The 22,881-nt window shown below is 41.3% G+C and overlaps 1 protein-coding gene across 8 annotated transcripts in view; it reads left to right on the plus strand.

Annotated features, from left to right (window-relative positions):
- Positions 1-3,681: 3,681 nt before the first annotated feature.
- SYNJ1 (synaptojanin 1) overlaps positions 3,682-22,881 on the plus strand; it is a 66,161-nt gene continuing 46,961 nt past the window's right edge. For all 8 annotated transcript variants that reach the window (XM_054166071.1, XM_054166072.1, XM_054166073.1 and 5 more), the window contains exons 1-8: positions 3,682-3,790; positions 5,132-5,277; positions 14,475-14,561; positions 15,556-15,823; positions 18,791-19,016; positions 20,772-20,855; positions 21,701-21,762; positions 22,358-22,454. In XM_054166071.1, the coding sequence (XP_054022046.1) occupies positions 5,154-5,277; positions 14,475-14,561; positions 15,556-15,823; positions 18,791-19,016; positions 20,772-20,855; positions 21,701-21,762; positions 22,358-22,454 (948 nt within the window). In that variant the 5' untranslated portion in view covers positions 3,682-3,790; positions 5,132-5,153. The remainder of the gene's footprint in view (positions 3,791-5,131; positions 5,278-14,474; positions 14,562-15,555; positions 15,824-18,790; positions 19,017-20,771; positions 20,856-21,700; positions 21,763-22,357; positions 22,455-22,881) is intronic.

A 22,881-nucleotide genomic window follows, 5' to 3' on the forward strand; every position in this document is an offset into this window, starting at 1 on the left:
TATTCCCTGTGACAGGCACAGCATGGCACTGGGCTTCCTCACCTTTTTGATACCAAAGGTAAATGTTGCTGAGGTCTCTGAGAAGCCTTGAGCCAACTCTGCTTTTGGACAGCAAAGGAAAGTATTGCTCTGAAGGCCAGTGAAGCTGTGGTGGATTGACCTTGGAATGCAGCCAGGTGCCCAGCCAGATGTTTTTTCACTCCCCTCCACAACAAGGCAGGGTAAGAAAATTGGATTAAAAGCTCATGGGTCATAATAAAGATGGGGAGATCACTTAAGAATCACCACTGGGGGAAACAGACTTAACTAGGGGAAATAACTTATTGCCAATTAAAATAGATTTGGATAACAAGAAATAAAAACAATTAACACAACATTTTTCCCTCACAACCGTTATCCCAGGCTCAACTGTACCTCTTCATTTCTGCCTCCTCTGCCTCCTCCTTGCTCCATGAGCCCCAGTTACAGAGGTGTGTCTCAATTTTTCCATTATTTCAGGTCAGTGTGATTCTGAAATTCAGCTGGCAGGGGGACAAAAATTACCAAAACTTTTTATTGCACAAAACTGAAGAATTAAACGTTGCTTGTAATATGCTTTGCTATATTATGCACTATATTACATTGGCAGTTAGATAGAATCAAATATTCATTCTCATTTTCCATTAGCTTATAAACAGAAGTATTTTTGCAGGTTGGTTAACAGCTTTATCAAAGCTCCCACGATTGGACAGCAATACATTTCTTTCATTCTCAGCTGATACTGACAAACTGGACATGAGCCAGCAATGTGCATTTTCAGCCCTGAAAGCCAGTTCTATCCCTGAAAACAAGAAGTGTGGCCAGCATGCAAGGGGAAATGATTCTCCCCTTCTGCTGTTAATCTCTGGGGCCCCCAATGTAAGAAAGACATGGATTGAGCAGATCCAGAAGAGGGCCACAAAGATTATCAAAGGGCAGGAGCTCCTCCCTATGAGGACAGGAAGAGAAAACTGAGGTTGTTTAGCCTGGAGAAGGCTCTCAGGAAACCTTACAGCAGTCTTCCAGTACTTAAAGGGGGTCTACAGGAAAGCTGGGGAGGGACTCATTATCATGGACTGTAGTGACAGGACAAGAGGCAACAGAAGATAGATTTAGATTTGACATAAGGAGTATCTTATTTACGGTGAGGGTACTGAGATGTTGGAACAGGTTGCTCAGAGAAGTTATAGATGTCCTGTCACTGAATGTTCAAGATCAGGTTGGACAGAGCTTTGAGCAACCTGGTCTAGCAAAATATGTCCCTGCCTGTAACAGGGAGTTGAAACTAGAAGACCTCTGAAGGTCCCCTTCAATCCAAACCATTCTGTGATTCAATGAGTCTATGATTGTATTTTCAATCGATGCACTTCTCCAACGTATTGGAAAGTCAGCAAGCAAATAGTGAAGTAGTCCATTTTCAATTGCATAATAACAATTACCTATCATAAGGGGGGAAAAAGTACTGTCCTGAGGCAAAATGTGTAGGCAAAAAAACTACCTTCCATAAAAAACCACATATGCCATCTGAACCTACTCTATCGTAGACAAAATGTGAATGAAGTTGATACATCAGTTGTTTTATGCTACATGTATCTATCAATTCAGCCTTGGGTGCATCTTGCAAGCCAAACTTCAAAGCACTGTTGTGTTAGTGATCTTTATTCATGGATAAAGCCATGACATGCTTGCTTGTTTCTATAGCAGCTCCTCAATAGTAAAAATGTTTCATAAGTTTCTTTTTTGATGCTATGCTAGAATAGTCCAACTGAATACGTCAACTATTAGCAAGTGAGAAATAGCATAAGCTGTTAGCAATTATGCATTCTAGCAACTGCAAGTCCCGTGAAACTTAAATAGGTCTTTTAAAATACTGTATTTTTATTTTTCTAGAGAAATAAAACATTTCTAGGACGTTTTCACCAGGGTCATCATAACACATGTAGGAAGTTGGCCAGCTAAAAATGCAAAGATTACTGATACTTATATTGTATTTTACATCACAAATATTTGCTCTGTGTTCTTTCCCCCAGTGTACTCCACTCAACTGGTACTTACAATGTGGTAGGTATGTAGGGTAAGACCATATTTAAATACCAAAAGGTTTTGTATGCAATCTATTATTTCTCTAGAAAAGATTGAAGCTATTTAATGAATATATATCGAACATAACTTTTTGTGTTTCAATATAAAGTTTCTAAGAAGCATGAAAGGTCTTTCAGGTTTTAACTTTTACCCTTCGCAATGGGAATTGATGGTGGGCAAGAAGCTAGTGCAAAGAAATGCTCCAATATAAAATCAAGGATGGCTCAGCATTTATCTCAGGAGGTAGCAACAGCAATACTTCTCACATTTGCCCTTATGCATATTCTTTAGCTCAAATTGTAGTCTCAGTGAAGAGAGTTTCTCCACACCTCTTCAGATTTTATCTTCAGCTCTCCAACCAAACTGCCATCTTGGCCCCAGCCTTATCTGATGTGGCAAAGCCCACTTCTCTCTTGATTTTAGCATGCAGCTCTCAAACCTGCCTTCTATAATCTGCTGAGCATCTTGTAATATATCACTAACACAATACAGTAAAGCTCCTGTGAAGCTGTACTCCTCCTCCACTTAACAGCCTGCATAGGCTGAATGGAAATTTCCAAAGAGATGCTCAGTCTGTCTCTAAAACTTCTGAAGCCCATCAGAAAACGCCAGGCTTTAGCTGTGATTCAGTGCTCCCACCTGACTCAAGGCACTTGGAGAGCATTTGCACTGACAGCTTCCTGCCCGTCACATTTTGCACAGCAAGGTGTTTTATTTTGCAGTGCTATTCCTGAGATCATACCTAAACCTTTCTGCCTGCTGCACTTCCAATGAATACACAACCAGGACTGGGACTGATGGGGTCAGTTTATTTAGCAGGGCCACTTGTGACAGGACAAGGAGTAATGGTTTTAAACTAAAGGTGGACAGATTTAAGTTAGGTAAAAGGCAGACGTTTTTTACAGTAAGAGTGGTGAAATACTGTCACAGGTTGCCCAGAGAGGTGGTAGATGTCCCATCCTTGGGAACACTCCAGGTCAGGTTGGATGGGGCTTTGAGCAACGTGATCTGTTTAAAGACGTCCCTGTGCATTGCAAGGGGGTCACTCTAGATGACCTTTAAAGGTCCCTTCCAACCCAGTGATTCTATGGGATTGTGTTTACCACAGCCTCACCATGCCTCCATAGTACATTTTTCAGCTTTCAAGGCTGCAACTCGACACTTCTACAAGACAACTCGAAATGAGAACTTCTGCTCAGAGCTCTGTTCCCTTACTTTTCGTTAAGGAGCCAAGTTTCCTCAGGCTGAAGTCCAGTCTGACAGCGGGTCTGCCCGATAACGCTCAGCGCTCTGGTTCAGCGCGCCCCTGAGCGATCCTACAGGAGGAATGCCGCTCACAGGAACCCGGTGCTGAGCGCAGCCTCCGCCCCGCCCGCTGTCGCTGCTCCCGCGGGCCGATAGCCCCTGCCCGCATACCCCCATGTCCCATCGACCAGCTGCCCTCCCTCTCCCCCGCGGCGGCCGGCAACCGCTTTACAGCCGCTCTCCCGTCCACCTCAGGCCACCCCCGCAACACTACGCCCAGGCCACAGCCGACGCCACCGCCTCTCACGCCCTCTAACGGCTTCCGGTGGCGGGAGGCGCAATGCGGAAGGGACGGCGGGGCTGGAGCGGAAGTGAGGTTCCGCCGGTTCCCGCGGCAGGGAGCGGAGCGGTGCGGCGCGGCTGCTGGTGGCAGGTGGCGCGGCCGGTGAGGGAGACGCTGGTACTGCTGTGGCTGTGAGGGCTGGGGAGGGGGTTGGCAGCGGCAGCAACACCGGGGGCGCTCGGCGCCTGTCAGTGCGCTGTGGAGCCGGCCTGGCTGTCGCCGTTGCGGGGCTCGGGCCGCGGGGGCGCCGCTGGCGCCAGACAAAATGGAGGTTTCAGCGCCGTAGGTACCGGCGGCACCGGGCTGCGGTGGATGGCTGCGCGCACCAGCTCTGGTGGCAGGTGGTAATGGGGCGGGGATCTGCCCTCTTGGTCCCGGCTCCGGGGCTGACCCTTGGCCGAGCGGTGGGAAACTCGCGGCTGTTTGGTGACCCCTTTCCACCCGCCTGGCAAGGAAGAGGGGTATCGGGTGAAGGCCGAACCGGCGCCGCTGTTTCCCGGTCGGTGCGCTGGAGGGTGGGGGCCAACACGTTTCTTACCGGCGGCATAAAGTCCGTGTCCGCGTTAGAGGTTACGGACACAGAGCTTAAGGGAAGGCAGAAAACCCTGCTCCAGGCTTTCAAGAAGAATCTTCCCTCGTTGTATGTTTCCTGAACTTAAGCCCATAAAATGTGGCTACTCTCGCGTTTGTTTATAGCGTCTTATTGTTCTTTAGTGTTTTAACAGATCTCACCTCTGTGGCTTACAGGCAGTTTCCCTAGTACAATACTGCAATATTTCAGTCCTGAGCCACTGCAGGGGAGGGTTTAAAGCCGAGCAAAAAGCTGCATTCATCCGAAAAAGAAAACCAAAATAGACTGACGTTTTTGTATTGTCTTTTGAAAGCTCTTAACAGCCTCTGTGTTTAAAATATACTGTCCTTTTGTACAAGGTCAGGATCCGTAAGCCAGATCTAAACACTGAAGCCTGCCCAGGCTTCTGGTCCTCTGCATTCTTCATTATTATGTATGTGATTAAAGTAGTTGCCACACTTAGATATTTGTGTTGGCTAGAGAACCTTATTTTCATTCTCTTTTTGTTGTTTTGTTGTTGTTTGGGTTTTTTGTTTATTTTTCTTTTCCTGAGAAGTCCTTTTTATTGAATATTGTGGAAGAAATTCTCATCTCTGAGAAGCTTTTAAATAAATCCTTTATTCTGAAAGATGTTTCTCTGGGTAGTTGTGTTTTTGAAACGTTACCTTTAGATACTCCCTATATTTGTTTTGGAACATGAGATAAGCAATGTCTCATGAAGTAAAAAGAACCAGGGTGGGGTGGTTGGTTTTTTTGGTTGCTTTTGTAAAACATGTAAAAAAGCCCTAGGAAAGGATGCAACTCAGCCCTGCTTTGCAGAAGGCATCTGGAGCCATAAGAAGGTTTCACTAACGTAATCTTGTGTTGGACAGGACTGCCTCCGAAAAAGGCAAAATGGCTTTCAGTAAAGGATACCGCGTCTATCACAGGCTGGATCCAGTTCCATTCAGTGTGATTGTGGAAACCAGAAACAGAGAAGAATGTCTTATGTTTGAATCTGGAGCTGTGGCTGTCCTCTGTAAGTTGATAAGTTTTGATAACTACAGTGTAAAAAGTTGGCAGACTTGAATCTTTATTTGTAGAATATAGAGGGGCAATGATTTTGTTTTCTGATGGAGGGGCTTCTGATTTAAATGAGAGGGGAAAAAAGAGACATTTTCATATCTTCTTCTGTTGAGAGGGAAATTTTGCTCATTTAATTGCTTTTCATCATGCATGTATGTTTTCATGTATACTAAATTTTCCAATAGCTTCCAACATCTGCTTGTTTTCTTGGTTCTGAACAGCCTTCTTTTGAATACACAGCTCATTGAAAAGCTACTTCTCTATGTTGTATTTCATAATAAAAACCATCTATATTCTTAAGTGATATATCATCCTAATTTACCTCATTTTGTATCATGATTTTTTGATTGCCTTTTGATTTTTAGCCTTGGTTTTGTCCCTGTATTTTTAACCTGTTTTGAGACTCTGTATTGATTTGTCATGTAATAAAATGAGTAATATTTGGAGCAAGATGTCTTGCATTGCAAAGTTATTTTTACACATTTTCACTGTCAAATGTTTCCCCAAAATTCTTTTTGCACCCTCTCTTTTAAAAAAAAAGTCATATTTGAAGGAGAACCCTTAAAAGAGAAGTGTATAAGAGATCCATGAAGGCCTATAGATGGCTTTTTAAAATGTAGTCTGAGCACCTCATTGCACACGGTTTCTAAGCTTGGTTTTGGCTCCTAGAGAAGCTCCAGCTGTGGAAAGGTTGGGGGGTTTTAGTCAATGATTTTCTGATTAATTTTTTATGATACCTGTTAGTGGTTTTCTGGCCTAGCTATTCTGAGAACACGATCAGGAAATGGGAGATTGGATTCACTGTCTGAAGTCTGAGTAGACTCAAAAACCTGCCTTCCAGGAGGATGCTTTGGCTTTGAGATTGTGGAGTAGGCTGAATGGGGAGTGTGTTTTCTTACAAGACTTAAGAGTTAGAAGTGTGATGTCCAAGAAGAGTAAGACGTGAAATGCTTTCCATATCTTTGGTATTTGCAATCTACTTTCCTATACCTGGGTGTGCTCCTTGGCAGTAGTGTAGTCTCTTTCTAAAGAGGCACCTGACTCGCCCTGTGTCCAGTATAAGAGACCTGGAAGTCAGACCATAGAGTTATCTGTACTGGACAGGCTGTATGAACTACATGCTCTGTAGCATACTCCTTAAAGAGCATCTTTAATGTACAGCTAGAACAGGCAGCCATTAGTTGGTAGATGCCTAGCAATGGGACATTCCAGCATGACTGACCTTACAACTGCAATTGTATGACCCTGGTGAAAAACACCCAAGTGATTTCCTCCCCCCCCCCCGCCCCCCCCCCCCCCCATTCTTGGGAATTGTTGGTTGGTTTGTTTTGTGATGTTTTGTTTTGTTACTTATACAGTTTATTCTTAATATATCTATAAGTAGTCTCGTTGACATTGCCATCAGTGTTTGAAAGGCATCTCTTCTCTGTGAGGGTGGTAAGATACTAAGAGAGGTTGCTCAGAGAAGTTGTGGATGCCCCCTCTCTGGAAGTGTTCAAGGCCAGGAAGGAACTTTGAGCAGCCTCATGTAGTGGAAAGTGTCCCACCTCAGGGCTGGGTGTTTGGAAGGAGATGATCTTGAAGTACCCTTCCAACACAAACCATTTTGTGATTCTATGATTGTGTGGTTTGGATTGAGTTGGGCACAAGTGCCCAGTCATAAAGCTAGTGGACAGTTTTAGTGAAATCCATAAAACAGGGAGGAAAAAATGCTTTGGAGATTTGTGAAAAACTTTAGAATGTGTTTAGTAATTGTGGAACAGGTTTAAGCTACTTAAGGAGCAATGTATTTAAAAAAATCCAGAAAGTAATGCTCAAAAAGCACAGTAAAGTAGTAGCTTCTTGTGCTGTAATACACTGCAGGCACCTGCATACATTTAAAAAGCATATCAAAGTTCATGCCCTCTTCTATGCCTTGCATTGTTGCCAAACAGAAGTGGAACCTGAAGGAATTTTGAAAACCCCTCTCGTCTTGGGTTCTGTACTTAGTAGTAGCATGTTATTAGTCTGTGAAGGGCTTGTCGTTTGTGTTCTAGTTGGTAGATTACAGCATGGTAAACATTCATGCTTCTCTGGAAGTAATTAATCTGAATATGGTTTTGAGTAACCAGATTACTGGTTAAGGTTACTGTTTTTTCTGTCTGGTAAACAAGTATATTTTCCCAATACATATTTAGCTGTCACATTTTGCTTTAATTCCCTTTGTGTGCCTAAACTCTTTAGCTTCTGAAACACGATTCTCTTGATAATGGTTGAAAGGTTGCAATGATATCCTTGAACTGACAGCAAGAAAAAAAGGTAGTTTCCTAGCTCAGGATTTTTTATCCTCTTTTATTGGTTGCTGTTTGCTTCTGATAGGTTGGTTTGGTTGGGTTTGTGTTTGGGTTTTTTTTTAATACATATTTGAAGGAGTACAATTATTAATGTTTGGGGAAGGTTTCCAAAGTATTACTGCTCTATCACTTGTCATGGCACAGAAAGCAATTGGAAGATTCAACTCAGTAGCCTTACAAACTTTGGGATATTGATACAAATCTAAAAGCCACAGTTAATGAAAACCTGGTCTTTGGGGAAGACTCCAGAGATGTTTGTAAAAATCCGTGTGAACAGATAGAGAAATGGTCATATGAAATATGTATAAATTTAAATCCAAACCAGTCACTTTAAACTGTTGAAAAATTTTTTTTGATAGTGCTAACACATTTTAGACTCTGCAGCAGTTGACAGTGCTGGTCTCAAGCTTAGACAGACATTTAAAAACTATTTTAATAAATACTGAAGATGAAATAAAGTGGTCAGCCTTATACCCCATCCTAGCTCTTAGCCCTGTGTAGAATGCACAATATAGGCACAACCTAGCTAAATGCACTTCATCATTGAAAGTGATTCGTGTGGTTCAGTTCAGAGAACCTTTGTGAACTGCATCTTCCGAGATATCCACGTATAGAAATTTGGATTTTAAATGTGCTGGAAGAAAGGAGTGAAAACTTACTGATCCTTTAAACATCATCTGTACAAAAGTACATCTGTCATTTTGCTGAGGGAAGGATAACAGTATTAACCTTCATCTGCTTTACATTCACTGAAGCATTGCAGGCTGATTCAGGGGGTTTAGCTAGGCCTCTGTATGAAATGCTCTACAACTCGTATGTTGTATGATTTTCAGTGCATGTTGCATGTGGGCTGAATTTGTTATTTAAGTCAACAAAATAGGATGGAAGGAAGAGGATTGATGAGATGGTTCTTGCATAATCAGTCTTAGTGAGCAGCCCAAGCCAGGCCTCTGCTGGAAGTGTTCTATGTACTGCTTGAAAGGTGGGTTAGCTAATGTTTCTGTGACCAAAACATCTGAGAAATACTTTGCTTGTCTTTATATACATAACACCTGATTTTTTCCCTCACTCCTAGTGTTGGGTTAGCCCAAGGTACTGAATTCTGAGGGTAGCCTGCCAACTTGCTTCTCAAGGCATTGTAAAAGCATTTGGTTTTAAATGTCAGCAGCTTCACCGATGATTTGTTTAGAATTTAGTGGGAGGATGTCATGGATCTGTTTTTTTATTACTTGACATATAAAATAGCATATTTATTCCTTGAAATTGAACTCTTTAATGAGAGATCTTACCTGTAAAGATTTCATTGAGCGGGAGAGTGTTCTCTCTCCCTGTGCCTCTCTGGTGAGTCATAAAACAAGTGGGAAGCTGTCTTTACTCTTGTTGTCTGTGATGAGTAAAGGAGAATGTTCTGTCGTCTGGGAAAGTACTGAGCCATGAGTGGAGAGAGCAGGAGCTTCGTGCACATTCTTTGACTGCAGTCTTATGCTAAAGCTGAGAAGAGAGCAGGTGTGAAAGGGAAGAGGCACTATGCCTATCCTGAGCTTTCTGCAGAGCTAAAGTAAGAGCGGTAATAACCTGTATGCAGCAGGCATCCTGATATCCATAGTCATGTTCATAGTCATAGCAGTGCTACTGTGTTGCCCATTCACACTCCACTTCTTTTTAAAAAGAAGTCTTTCACACTGCAGTTTTGGGGGTGGTGGTGGGAGGAAGAGCAGATACACTATTATCTATCCACGGTAGCAGATGAGATATAATAACTTTGCATGAGATTTTAAGTTGATACAGTGCTTGAGGAGGTGTAGGCACTCAGCCATACTGATACAGCAGGTGCTCATCAAATGTCTCTGTGTACATATTTATTAAGGAGGGTAACATTCTGTATGCTTACAACTGGTTTGGTTAAAAATATCTTTGATATTTGCTGCCACTGCTTCCCACTACCCCAAAAACGTTGATAGAGAGTTTTGACACATGCCCTTAACTAGGGAAGGAGAATGTTTCAAGTTAAATTACTACATTTTGTTTTTGTTATGGGAGCCTATAGGATAAGTTTAATTTTTTTTTTTTAAATGTGGGGTTTATATATATAAAGGTACAATCATACAAATTAAAATTCTTCAGTAATTATTCTCTGGAAAGAGTGTCTGAGTGTTATGGGCTAGGATGCAAAGGCAAACAGCAATTTCATCTTCCTGTCTTTATTATTGTTTTGACTAAGTGTTGTCTTCAGGAGGATACCTTCCTATTAAAGAGTGCCTTAAAACACTTAAACTTCAGGGCAACAACAGCTACAGTGGATGCCAAAGGCAGCTGTGCCAGTGGAGGAGGCTGAAACCCATCCTCCTATAATCAGATGCCTTTCTTGGGATTCCTGTAGAATTCACTGTCCTTTTGAATCTACTGGGAAGATATTTTGCTTGTTGCTTTCCAGGCATTTCCAGCAAAATCACATACAATAAGGATCACGTATGCTAGCTTAGCACACCTTAAAAAGCACAAAAAGTATAGTAAGAATCTTCCCAGGAGGTTGATGGAGGCAGTAAATCCTGCCTGGGGGGACTGTGACTTCTTTGCATGGAGTAATGGATCTGCAAGAATTTGGTCCACGGTTCTGCAAATATTAAGAAGTTACTTGCAACAGAATCTGAAATCTTTTTGCTCCTTAAGGTACAGCTAGCTTGACAGGAATAGTAAAGGCTATTCTGTATCTGTACCATATCCCTTTGCATGATTTGACCAAGGGATTTCCCTGGCAACAAATAATTCTCTTTATGAGTGTCACCAATTCTGTGAATTTTTATTTCCATGGTAGCACATGTGACAGCAGAAGGCATGGTTTTGCCCTCCTGGGCATCCAGTGTAAGGTAGCACTTGCTAAGTAAATGTTAAGAAGACTGCTTTGCATGCTTCTGACGTAATTTAGCAAAAGTAATTACAATTTCTTGATTTCAGATAATTTGCTAGCTTTTTTTGCATGCTAGCATATTTAAATTGAAAAGGTTGTAATTTTTGCAGACTGACTTGTACAGAGAAAAATTGTGGCAGTTGGCATTCATGTAAAATAACTATTTAAATCAAAGCATTTTGTATTGGAAGAAACTCTGTAGTTTATTGGTGCTATAAAGTTTTGTTTTCAATAGAGAGCAAGCAACTGGGTCAGAAAGTGTGAATCTGATGGAAAGGCAATAATTGTAGGCTGTTGCATAGCTCTGCTTTGTTTTCATGTTTTTATTTCTCAGTTTGTTTATGTTTTTTTAAATTTTCTCCAGTGGTGTTAGTTGAAATGATGCACTTTTGTGAAATAAATTTACATAGAATGAAAAAGTAGTTCTAAAGCAGCCAAGTCTTTTATTGAGAATAGAATAAGCCGGGTTGGAAGAGACCTTCAAGATCGTTCTTAAACTGAGGGGCCCAGAACTGGATACAGTACTCAAGGTGTGGCCTAACCACTGCTGACTACAGGGGCAGAATTACTTCCCTGCTCCTGCTGGTCACACCTGATAGAGGTCAGGATGCCATTGTCCTTCTTGGCCACCTGGGCACACTGCTGGCTCATGTTCAGCCTACTGTCAACCAGTACTCCCAGGTCCCTTTCTGCCTGGCCACTCTCCAGCCACTCTGACCCCAGCCTGTAGCACTGCATGGGGTTGTTGTGGCCAATTAATCAGCCTGAATCTGATTAATGTAGTAGGTTGAGCAGGACCTGCTTTTAACTTCCTTTTTGCTTAACACCTGAACTGGCACAAAGTAATAGAAGAGATACTGGCTCATAATACTTTGTGTCCATCTTTATACACAGACACACACATGCATGCATTGCCTGTTGCTTATTGCTTCTCTATAGTATGATTTAAAATCTGTTATGTCTGGTCTTAAGGATGGAAGTTGTCATTCTAGCTGGTAATTTTTGTCTTCAAAAGTTACATGTCTTACTTCAATCTTCTTAGTAAGTGGCAGCATTTTGGTGTTTGTTTGTCAAGGAGAAGTAAGTTCATTAATTTGTAGGACTTTGGTTTTCTAAGTGCATATTTACATTGAATTTTTTTCAAGTCATGGAGGTCATAGCTCAAAGTCAAAAGGGTTTTCATGGCTGCAGGCCAGCCTACCATTTGGGGAAGAGATGTTCTCATTCATTAAGAATGTTACAGAGGAAATGAGGAAATGCTCTTGGAAATGCCCTCTCAATTCTGTCAGGATTACCTTAGCCTTCTTGTGGTTTAGTTTCTAAGCTGCAGTTCACCCGGTCGGTAATTTTGTCTCTTTGCAGAGGAAGCTGAAAGTTGGTTTTGCAGACATTGAGTATAAGATACTATAGTTATGGTGTCTTAACCATCTGGTTTTGTAATTTCAGTAGCTTTTGTATATCTAGCTGTATCCAGGAACTTTCCATGCTGCATGAAGTGAAAGAGCATAGATCTTCATAAGGCATAGTGCTTTGGTGTAGAAGGGAGAGTTAAACATAATTTATGGGGACAATCTGGATGGTTCCAGAACACTTTCATTGTTATTCACACTGTTTGATATGGAGTGCTATGGAAGCCTGCAGATTTAACTTGGGTATCTTCAGAAATGGGAGATGCCCCATGCAGTGGCAGTCAGTAGTAGATTTCATTCTGGCCTGGGGGGTTGTGTTTTTTTCTTTTAGCATCCATAAACGAAAAGCATCCTTGTGGTTAGCACTGGTGGAGATGCTAGTTCTGGAAATCCCTTTAAACATTTGGAGCTTAAAGGGGCTCTTTGTCTAACCCAGCTGTATAATCATTTACATGTTTTCATAGCATTGCTACTTGTTCATGTCAGGGCTTGTGAGGACACCACAAGACCTGACTGTCCCTGCCCAGACCTTTGAGGCTTCCCTCATCCTGCCTACAGCCCAGTACTCCATTTCAGTTCTCTCAGGGATGTCTGTCACAGCCCCAGCAATGCTGCAGCAAAGTGCTGGTCTCCAGCTCTCCACAGCACTGCTTAGCCTGGATGTGAGTCCTGTTCAAGCTGGCTGATGTCCTAGCCAGCTTTGTCCAGTGTCTATACCTATGGCTTACCTTGGCCATTCCAGAATCATATCTGACCCTGGTTTCCCTCATCAGGCCTGACCCTTGCCCACAGGCTGATACCCTGGCCTGGCCTGTCCTGAGCCCATCATTATATGCTTGCTGCAAAAATGGATTGAAAGAACCATGTTTTGAAGTTTAGAAGTTGGTCATTCCAGCCTGATGCTGATCTGATTCAGAAACATGTGGTTTGGAGATGGAGATACAGAATCACTGTCTGTAAGCAGTATGTTCAGATTGGTTACAAGTCTTAACACCTATTATGGGTGAGGATTTTGGAAATAATCATGCTGCTACCTTACCTTTAGCATCTGGATTGCAAGTATATCAGTGCAAATAGTAAATGAAATCTTCTTTTTAAGTGCACTTAAAATATTGAATGAGTTTACATTTCAGGCTGAGGTTAAATGATTTCATCCAGATTGGAGTTTCTGTTCCACTTTAATAATAGAGCTGGTGGACATTGGAACAGACAGGACAGGCTTGTGCACAGGTAGGGTTATGCTGGGTTTAGGGAACACTCATCAAAACAGCAATTCCACAGAAAATATAGCTCATGTGAGAGAGGGAACAGCAGAATGCCAGGGCAATAGACATTTCAATTGGTGCTTTTTTGTGTGTGTGTCAAACTCAGATTTTTTTTGTGTGTGAAAGTGAAAATTAATTAGCAGATAATTTCTGAGGAAATTGAGGAGAGTGTGCTGATCCTTGGTGACCCAGGAATCTTGATCCCTGTGGATCCAGTAGCACAGCTTGAGTTGTCAGTCTTTGAGTTTCAGTAGTAAAGAAATGGAATAGAATAGACCAGGCTGGAAGAGACCTTCAAGATCATCGCATCCAACCTATCATCCAACACCACCTAATCAACTAAACCATGCAACCAAGCACCCCATCAAGTCTCCTCCTGAACACCTCCAGTGATGGTGACTCCACCACCTCCTCGGGCAGCCCATTCCAATGGGCAGTCTCGCTCTCTGAGCTCAGGATGGGTGGGATCCTGTTTCTGCTCTGCAGCATCTTTGTCACCTGGCTCTGCAGTTAAATTGTGGGCTTGGTTTTTCAGCTGCTTATTAAAGTTCTAAAGTGTACCCTAACATCAACTGCAAGGTGAATAATGGTAGATATACTTCTAAAATATTTTGTAAAAATATTTTTTTAGAATGTCTGTAAAAATTGTTTTCCTAATCCTCAGACATGGCTTTTAAATATTGTTGTCTTGTGGGCTTAGAAGAGTTTTCATTTGCTTGTAATATATATGAAACTAGTTAAAATTCACTTGTGCTAACCTTGTTTATTTATCTGGAAACAGTGCTGCCACATCACAGTTGTTTGTGTTTTTTTTGTTTTCTTGGAGGAAGAGTGTAATTTGTTTTTATTGCAATAAAAGTATCAGCACTACACTGATTTTTAACTAATTACAGGAAAGAATTGTTACAGGACTCATTTCTTGTGATTTAGATGCTTTTTGTAGTAGTAGATGATGTTAAACCTACCAATGTTCTCCTTTAATGTCGCTTGAAGTTTTTGCAAGTCATTGTTTTTGTTCTCTAAAACCATAGCACGACCATACTTTGTCATAAAATCAAATGCCCATTTTCCATTGTGAAGTGCCACATGCTCATACATTCTGATTACTTCCCAGAAGTTTCACGTAAGTGCCACTTCTGTAATCTCTCAGATTGTAAGTTCAGAGTGGACTCAATTCTCTCTGCCCTGATGCATGGTCTTTTACATCATTAAAATCTTGCATTTTCTCCCCATAGCTTCTGCAGAAAAAGACACAATCAAGAATACTTACTCCAAAGTAATGGATGCATATGGGCTCTTGGGTGTATTAAGATTAAACCTTGGTGAGTAAAATACATAGAACCTTAATTTTTCGTTTGGTGAAGAAAATGGCACTGCCTCTGTGAAAATGCACGGCACAGGATCTTTGCAACAGGAACTAGGGTGTTGTGGTGTTGGGTTTTATTTAATGTTTTTTGTCATTGTAAAGTAACTTGCAAGCTTGGAGCACTCCCAGCAAAGAGGGAGTGGACAAAAATAACTTCCGTTTTCACAATCCCTGTTATTTTCAGCATAATTTCTTTCTCCTGTTTCTGTTTCCTTTTCTTCTGTAGAACTTCAGAATGACTTCTTGATGTTAACTCTCTTTGTACTTTTGGTTTTGTGGTGGTTTAAGCCTTAACTGGGAGTTAAGAGCTCAGATGTGGGGCAAGGCTGAGAATCTCTCCCCCGTTCCCCCTTCCTCCCTCCCAGCAGAGAGGGGAAAAAAAAAAGGGAAGGGAGCAAATCCACCAAACAATAATTTGGAGTTGGCTTGGAAGTAGAGAGGTAAAGAGTTTTCTTAAAACAAAACAAAATATATATATCAATAACAGGTAAGGTTCACAAGGGCAAGGAACAAGGATGGATGGGAGGGGGACAAAGAGGGAAAATACAAAACCAATCTCTCTCTGAAGAGGTGCAGAGGCAGCAGGGAGAAGGATCAGGCCCGACTGCGTGGCAGAGGAGCAGGAGGGCAGCCGCAGTAGCTCTCATCCAGGAGAGGCGGGAGCCAGAAGGAGACCTAATAGCTCCAATGCCCTGCTTTTTATACCCTAGCTGGGCAGGGAGCGGGGAGTGGAACAGACTCAGTTTCCCAGGGGGGAAAACGCCCTGCAGGGAGGGCAAAGCACCCGCAAGCCCTCCACCCTGCTTTGTTTCTTTTCAGAATGGGCGTTAAGCCACCACAGTTTTCCAGGCAAACTAGGGTTAGATTGGGTGTGTTTAAACACATCAAGAGATCACCATCGCCCTCCACTGAGATTCCTTGTGTTCACCGTGCTTTTCCTTCTTTTGCAGGAGACACGTTGTTGCATTATCTGGTTCTAGTAACAGGCTGCATGTCTGTGGGAAAGATTCAGGACTCTGAAGTTTTCCGAGTTACTTCCACGGAGTTTGTGTCCTTGCGAGCGGACTCGGCAGATGAGGATCGCATTTCAGAAGTGCGCAAAGTTTTGAACTCGGGCAACTTTTATTTTGCATGGTCTGCAACTGGTGTCAGTTTAGATCTTAGTCTCAATGCTCACCGCAGCATGCAGGAGCACACCACTGACAATAGGTTTTTCTGGTGAGTTTATAATGTGTTTTTCTCAGAGATCATAGTGCATGCCTTTACAAGCTAATGTGTGGTGGGTTTTTATCCTTGTCCTTATCCACTCTTAAGTGAACACCTTTCTCCCCTGAATATTGCTGAGATAAAATAGCATCATTTTAATTCTAAGGGCACAACGATGTCATTAGGGATACAGTGTGTCTGTGGTCATTTTCTTAATGTGAAGACAGATTTTCACTGGTAATGGTATATGGTATATGCAGGATATGCAGGTATATGGTGTATGCAGCATAGCAGGTAGTGATAGGACTAGGGGGAATGGAATGAAGCTGGAGGTGGGGATATTCAGACTGGACATGAGGAGGAAGTTCTTCACCATGAGAGTGGTGAGGCCCTGGAATGGGTTGTCCAGGTCCCTGTCCCTGGAGGTGTTTAAGACCAGGCTGGATGAGGTTCTGGCCAGCCTGATGTAGTGTGGGGTGTCCCTGCCCATGGCAGGGGGGTTGGAACTAGATGATCCTTGTGGTCCCTTCCAACCCTGACTGATTCTATGATACTATGATATGTTGATCTTAACAGTTGTTGTGATGTGTTTCAGCTTTGGTATCTCCTAATTCTTCATCAAGTTTTTGAAAATGAATGTGGTAATGGACATTTAAAGACATTTTTCATCTCTCAAACATTCTGCATTCTAAAATGTTATGCTATATACAGTTTCTAAGTGAATTTCCAGCATATGAAAGGGCTTTAGAAGTTCTGTTGCAGTTTGCACAGATAATTGTCACATTGTTTATTTTGTTGAGACAGAGCAAGTAGGTTGAGCTGCAGCGCTCGCTGTGTGACTTCTGAACTCAGTATCTTTTTACAGTGTATTTTTTAATAAAGGTTTTTGCACAGAGAATTCTTGGTAGAAGGAATACTGCTGCTTCTGCCAATAAGCAGCTTAAGTAATGCCAGTGATTCATATACTGTCATATAAGAAATTCTGCTCCCATGTTTTTAGCCTTTGTTAAAAATAGTGTATGTGTCTGTGAGTCTTGGAAAGGCCTGGAGGACTTGGCAGTATGCTGTTAGAACAGGTAGAAAGCTGCATCTTTCCTCCTCTTCTGTCCAAAATACAAGACTCCAAACCACATTGACACAAGGAGACATTTCTTTATGGTGAGGGTGACAGAGCACTGGAACAGGCAGTCCAGAGAGGTTTTGAAGTCTCCTTCTCTGGAGACTTTCAAAACCCACCTGGATGCATTCCTGTGCGGCCTCCCTTAGGTGATCCTGCTTTGGCAGGGGGATCAGACTCAATGATCTCTGGAGGTCCCTTCCAACCCCTTACGTTTTGTGATTCTGTGATATGTGCCAGTGCTATTCTACGCTTTGCCACTATTTTGATCAGGCAGAGGAGCATGATCAGTTTGCTTTAGAAGAGAAATATGTGTATTAAGACAGAAAATAAGCTCAAATCTTCAGAAACATCTACCCTGATATAAGTTTACAGGAGTTAATAGGAACCTGGCTGTTTTTCTTTCTGCACCTGGAAAAAGCCTGGGCTCTCCATGAATAAATCTGTATTTCAAGGCTTGAGAAATGATGATGGTGCCTCTTCACACTGTCCAAATAAGCTTGACTGACTTTGGCTCTTGTAACACTTTTTAAGCTAGCTGTTGGGGATTTTTCAGTAACAACTGGTCCTCTCAGGGGCTAGATGTGGAATGGACCCCATTCCAACATGAAATCATTGAAAGTCAGTAAGAGTGTTCACTTCAGTAAGCTTTCTTGAGCTTAATAAATAGAACCTAAAATTTGGAATAGGAAAAAAATCAACAGCTCCAATCTCAGATTGCCCTGGGAATGAACAGGGTTTGCTTTCTCAGTCTGCTCTTGTAATGCATCTGTATACTTGAATGCATGTAGGGTGACAGGATTGGAATCATCATCAATGATTGAACTGAGGTGCTTGCTAAGTTGCAGATGATTTTAAAGTTGTTTTTTTTTTAATATTGAAAATTCAGAATTAAAAGGCTAAAACTGAAGTGAACAGCTTCAATTATTTGCTATTTCTGGATGGTGACAAAACCAACCATCTTACGAGAGTTTACTTTTCTTTGCTGTAGAGAAAACTTCAGTTCTTCTTTTATATAAGTGAATGTTTCCAAAGAAGATCAAAATCCAAGCCCCATTAGAGTGAGATAAAACAAACAATCCTTTCCAAAACAAACAAAACCCTTATATAAACCAAAGTTTAGTCTTTTTTTTTTCACTCACTACAGTGCTGTTTGGTGCTACTTACTGCAGAGCTATGTCCAAACTGCGGGTCTGTCTTTTCATTTGAGCAGTAACTGGTGTTAGAGAAAGGTACATGCAGTATATAATGTACCAACACTTAACCCTGAAAGTGGGATTTACAGAAATTTGAAAATCAATTGGCTGCAGATGTATTCCTGGAAAACTATCTGGGCAAATGGTGACATACAAGAGAAATAATCAATATATGTTGACAAGAATTTTTCATCTAGTTTGCTTTTGTGATGGTGTGAAATAGAACACTGCTTTACCTACCACAAAAACTAACCCTGCAATTGAATATCTGGTTTTTGTTGGGTTTTTGTTTGTTTTTCTTGAAGAGTCTGTAATCTTTCAGTTCTTAAAGCCAGTGTGGAGTGGAGAAAAATAAACAAGGCTGGGGTGTACTGGGTTTGTTTTTGTTTTTGCTGGGTGAAGAGTAGAGGCTCTGAGAGTCATTTTTCTAAGGCAATTAAAATTTATGAATTCACCCTATATTCTTATTGTGCAAATGTTTAAGCTGTTCTCTTGAAAACTTCTCTATGTCAAGTATGTTTCAATAAGATTTATATCACAGATCCATATCTCACTTCTCTTGTTTGTAGTAGTGGGTGTGAAATGCAAGAAGTCAGTAGCTGGGTTAACAATTTGAGCTGTATTTCATTTTCTTCCAGTTACTTTATTACTTTTTTTTCCTGGTAGGAACCAGTCACTGCATTTGCATCTGAAGCACTATGGGGTGAACTGTGATGACTGGTTGTTACGCCTCATGTGTGGAGGAGTGGAGATAAGGACCATTTATGCGGCTCACAAGCAGGCAAAGGCCTGTCTCATTTCACGACTAAGCTGTGAACGGGCTGGCACCAGGTTTAACGTCCGGGGAACAAATGATGATGGCCATGTGGCTAATTTTGTTGAAACAGAGCAGGTATGTTATGCTACAGTGCACATTGCTTGGCTGATGAACTCAAGACAATCATGTGTGTGGATAGGTTTGTTTTTTCCCTGAATCAGTGGATCACAAGTCGGCAGATATTGGAATAGTTCCTTTGCTGCTAAATAAGGAATTTAAGTAGATTACATAATTTGATGATCTTGGTTTTTAGTGTGGCTTAAGGTAAGGGCATGCATGGGTCTGTTTCAGTAGCTTAAGAAGCTGTTATCCCTGAACTGCTGTAGGTGTTTGTACTCCCTTTTAGCCTCCTGAGCTGTTGGTGAATGTGTGAGCAGATCGAGGGAGGTGATTCTGCTCTCTGACTGCTCTGGTGAGGTACCACATGGAGTATTGTGTCCAGCTCTGGAGCCATCAGCAGAAGAGGGACATGAACTTGTTGGAGCAAGTCCAAAGGATGGCCACAAAGTGGACTGGAGAGTGGAACACCTCTCCTAGAAAGAAAAGCTAAGAAAGCTGGGGTTGTTCAGCCTGGAGAAGAAAAGGATTCAGGGAGACCTTATTGCAGCCTTTCAGTAATTCAAGTGGGGGGTGGGCTATGGCAAATATGGGAACAATCTTTTTAGCAGGGCCTGTTGCAACAGGACAAGGAGAGATGGTACTAAGGAGGGTAGGTTAGGCTAGATATGAGGACATTTTTTTTTACAGTGAAGTTGAACACTGATGCAGGTTGCTCAAAGAGGTGGAAACATTCAGAGTCAGATAGGGTGGGGCTCTGAGCAACCTGATCTGGTTGAAGAGGTCCCTGCTTACTGCAGAGGGTTTGGACTAGATGATCTGTAAAGGTCCCTTCCAATCCAAAGCATTCTCTGATTTCTTATAGCCTGGGTTAATAGTAAAATAAAAAGACCATAGAAACAAGCAAAAGACAGTTTTGGCAAACACATTGTACCTACCCTGTGGTTCAAGAAAGAGAAAAGTATTCTTGTAGTTACTTACAAGTACTCTTATAGTTACTTAACACAGCTCCTGTCAAGAGCAGTTTTTAAAGCCACTGTAGTTCTTCTGCATTCGATTACGTATCTTTCCCCTTATTATGCAGCAGTGCAAGAAGCTATTAAGTACTTCTTTGCCAGGTTTTCTTTGTTCACTTCTTACAATAACCTAGTTACCAAGATGTGTCTGCAACTGTATTCATGTGAGTAGGTATCTTTTGGTTGACTCACTGGCTCTGCAAAGCCTAGGTAACTTGAGTAGCGCTCAGAACACTGTTGTTACAGTGTCTCTGCCCAAGTTTCCTGGCAGGTTAATGTCCCTAGGTGACTGTGGCATATTGTTCCACTTAGTTTCCTCTCCTATTTACTTAATGGAGTGTTACATTTTGGATTCTGCTGCACAAAATCTGCGCAGGTGTTCTGAGTAGGCTGCATTATTTTCTGTGCCTTGTTGTATGTTTTAACTGTTCCTACAGGAAGGCCTTACCAAATTTTTTAAAACAAGCTTCTCTTAGCAGAGAAGTCATTCAGGCCCAGGAAAAAAAAAAATCTTGCTGCATTTTCTTAGACATTGTGAATTGTGGTTCTGCAAGGAAGCATAACAGTGCCAGAACTTCTTTTATGAACTATTCAGAAGGATAGGGAGAAAAGTCTAGGGAACACAGTATTTTAGCTTCTAGTGTGGACTACGTAGCATATAATTATATTTTATCTATGTTTAGCTAAAATGAAGAAATCCAAAACCTTACACTCTGTAGTATCTATTAATAGTATGCTTTTTTCCTTGTCTTAACAGGTGATATTTTTAGATGACTCTGTGTCATCTTTCATACAGATCCGAGGATCTGTTCCATTATTTTGGGAACAGCCAGGCCTGCAGGTAAGCAGAAGGTAGATTTAATTATACAGATAATTCTTACACATGTATTTTTAAACTTCTTACAGTAGCATTTAGACTTTTGCACAGTTACCTGTCAGGATGAGGTTATCCTTTGGTAACAAGTTGATGCTGTTGTTTATTTCACCAATACCTGCTACTTTTGAGTCTCTGAACATCGTTTTGCACATGATTTGAATGTTCCTTGCTTTTTGGAAAACCCCAGAATGCCAATAAGAAAATATCTGTTTTAATTTAAGTTGCTATTTTAAAATAGGTTATCTAAGGGCATCCAAAGAGAATATTGTCTTTTGAATTTTCTTTACCATAAGTCTTTTTCAAGAAGTCAGAATAGAATCAGCAGTTACTGTAATATAATTTCATCCCAGTTTTCTTGAAAGGGGAGTTGTATCAGCAGCTACTGTGGTACAGTTTTTATAGGGAAGATGAAAAAAAGCTCATGCCTTACTGTGAGTCTAGTTTCTTTAAACTAGAGTCTTAGGCATATATGAACCAGAGTTATATAGGCATATACTAAAGTAGAATCTTAGGTAGATAAGCATTTTGCAAAAGAACTACTGAAACATTTAATGCCTTTTATTCAAAACAAGTAGTAATTAGATTATGTGATTAAGTATATCAAATTAAAAAAAATCAGAAAGAAGAAGAGGAATTTTAAGAAAAGCTCATAAAAAAGAATGGACATCAGAGCAAGCAGAATAAATCTGGGAGATTTCATTTAGAGAGCGAGATGAATTTTTTAGGCCATGTTTAGGATCAAAAGAGGTCTTTGAAGAATGATGTGAATGTGTAAAGACACATAATTTAATGTAATCTTCTTGTCACAGGTGGGATCCCATCGTGTCAGAATGTCAAGGGGGTTTGAGGCAAATGCACCAGCTTTTGACAGGTAAAAGAATGTCTTACATTTTCGGTAATGCACTGCTAACCTCTGGTAAATGGTCTATCAGAAGGGAGGGATATGTTATGCCAAATGAGAGGCTTTGTCCATACAAAAGAGTGAGTATGTGTGATTCAGCAGAATAATGAACTGCCTAGGTAGCTTTTTCAGACTTTACAGGATTGCTTGTGCCTTTGAGTGCCTTGTTGAAATGTTTGAAGAAAATTTAAAATGGTGAAATACTTTGTTAAATAGAAGACAAAAATTATAGTTGTGTTCACATTCACTGGTCTGTGTTTGTCAGCTGCTGTAAAAAAAAGTCAAATTGTTTTATTCTTGCCATGACACTTCAGCTTCATGGCTTTAGCTTTTGAACTAAGTGTATATTGTTAAATTGGTGCTATTATCCTGATGAAATAGCAGTGGCTGTATGCTATTACTGAGTTTTATAGATTTGTTAGGACGTGACATGACACAACAAAGGGCTTGTGGCCGATAGTAGAGTACTTAGGACTTACATGCAGTGTCTCAGTCAGTGCTGGAGGTATTTGTGTTAATTTTCTGCATGCCAGAAGATGAGTATGGATTTTTTTTCTGTCAACAGGCATTTCCAAACTCTTAAAAATTTATATGGCAAGCAAATTATTGTAAATTTACTTGGTTCAAAAGAAGGGGAGCACATGCTCAGCAAAGCTTTTCAGGTGAGTATGACAGTCCTCTCGCTGTAATCCTTGTTTGAGCCACAAGCTGCCCAGGGTAAAAGGACAGAGAGTGTTTTACCCCCAGAGGAGTAAAATAAAAACACTCACACAGAACTGGAAGTTCAATGAAAAATACTATTTACAAAAATAACCAAAAATACAAAAGATATAAAAGGAACAAATGAAATCTGTATACAAATCAGATTCAGCCTTGGCCCAGTTCTCCACCTGGTTCTATCAAGCCTCGCTCGGCCAAAACCTTCCCAGTCCTTAATGTCCCCCCTACCACAAGCCTCACTGCCCTCTCCCTGCACTAGGCCAAAATTGCAGGGCAAGAAATTAGCTTGCCAGCCAAGGCCACAGAAGGCCACAGAAAGCCACAAACTCCCCCACAAATCGAAAGAGATGACAGTCACTGTGCCAGGAG

The sequence above is a fragment of the Dryobates pubescens genome, chromosome 12 (genome assembly GCF_014839835.1).
Source record: "Dryobates pubescens isolate bDryPub1 chromosome 12, bDryPub1.pri, whole genome shotgun sequence".
NCBI lineage: Eukaryota > Metazoa > Chordata > Aves > Piciformes > Picidae > Dryobates > Dryobates pubescens.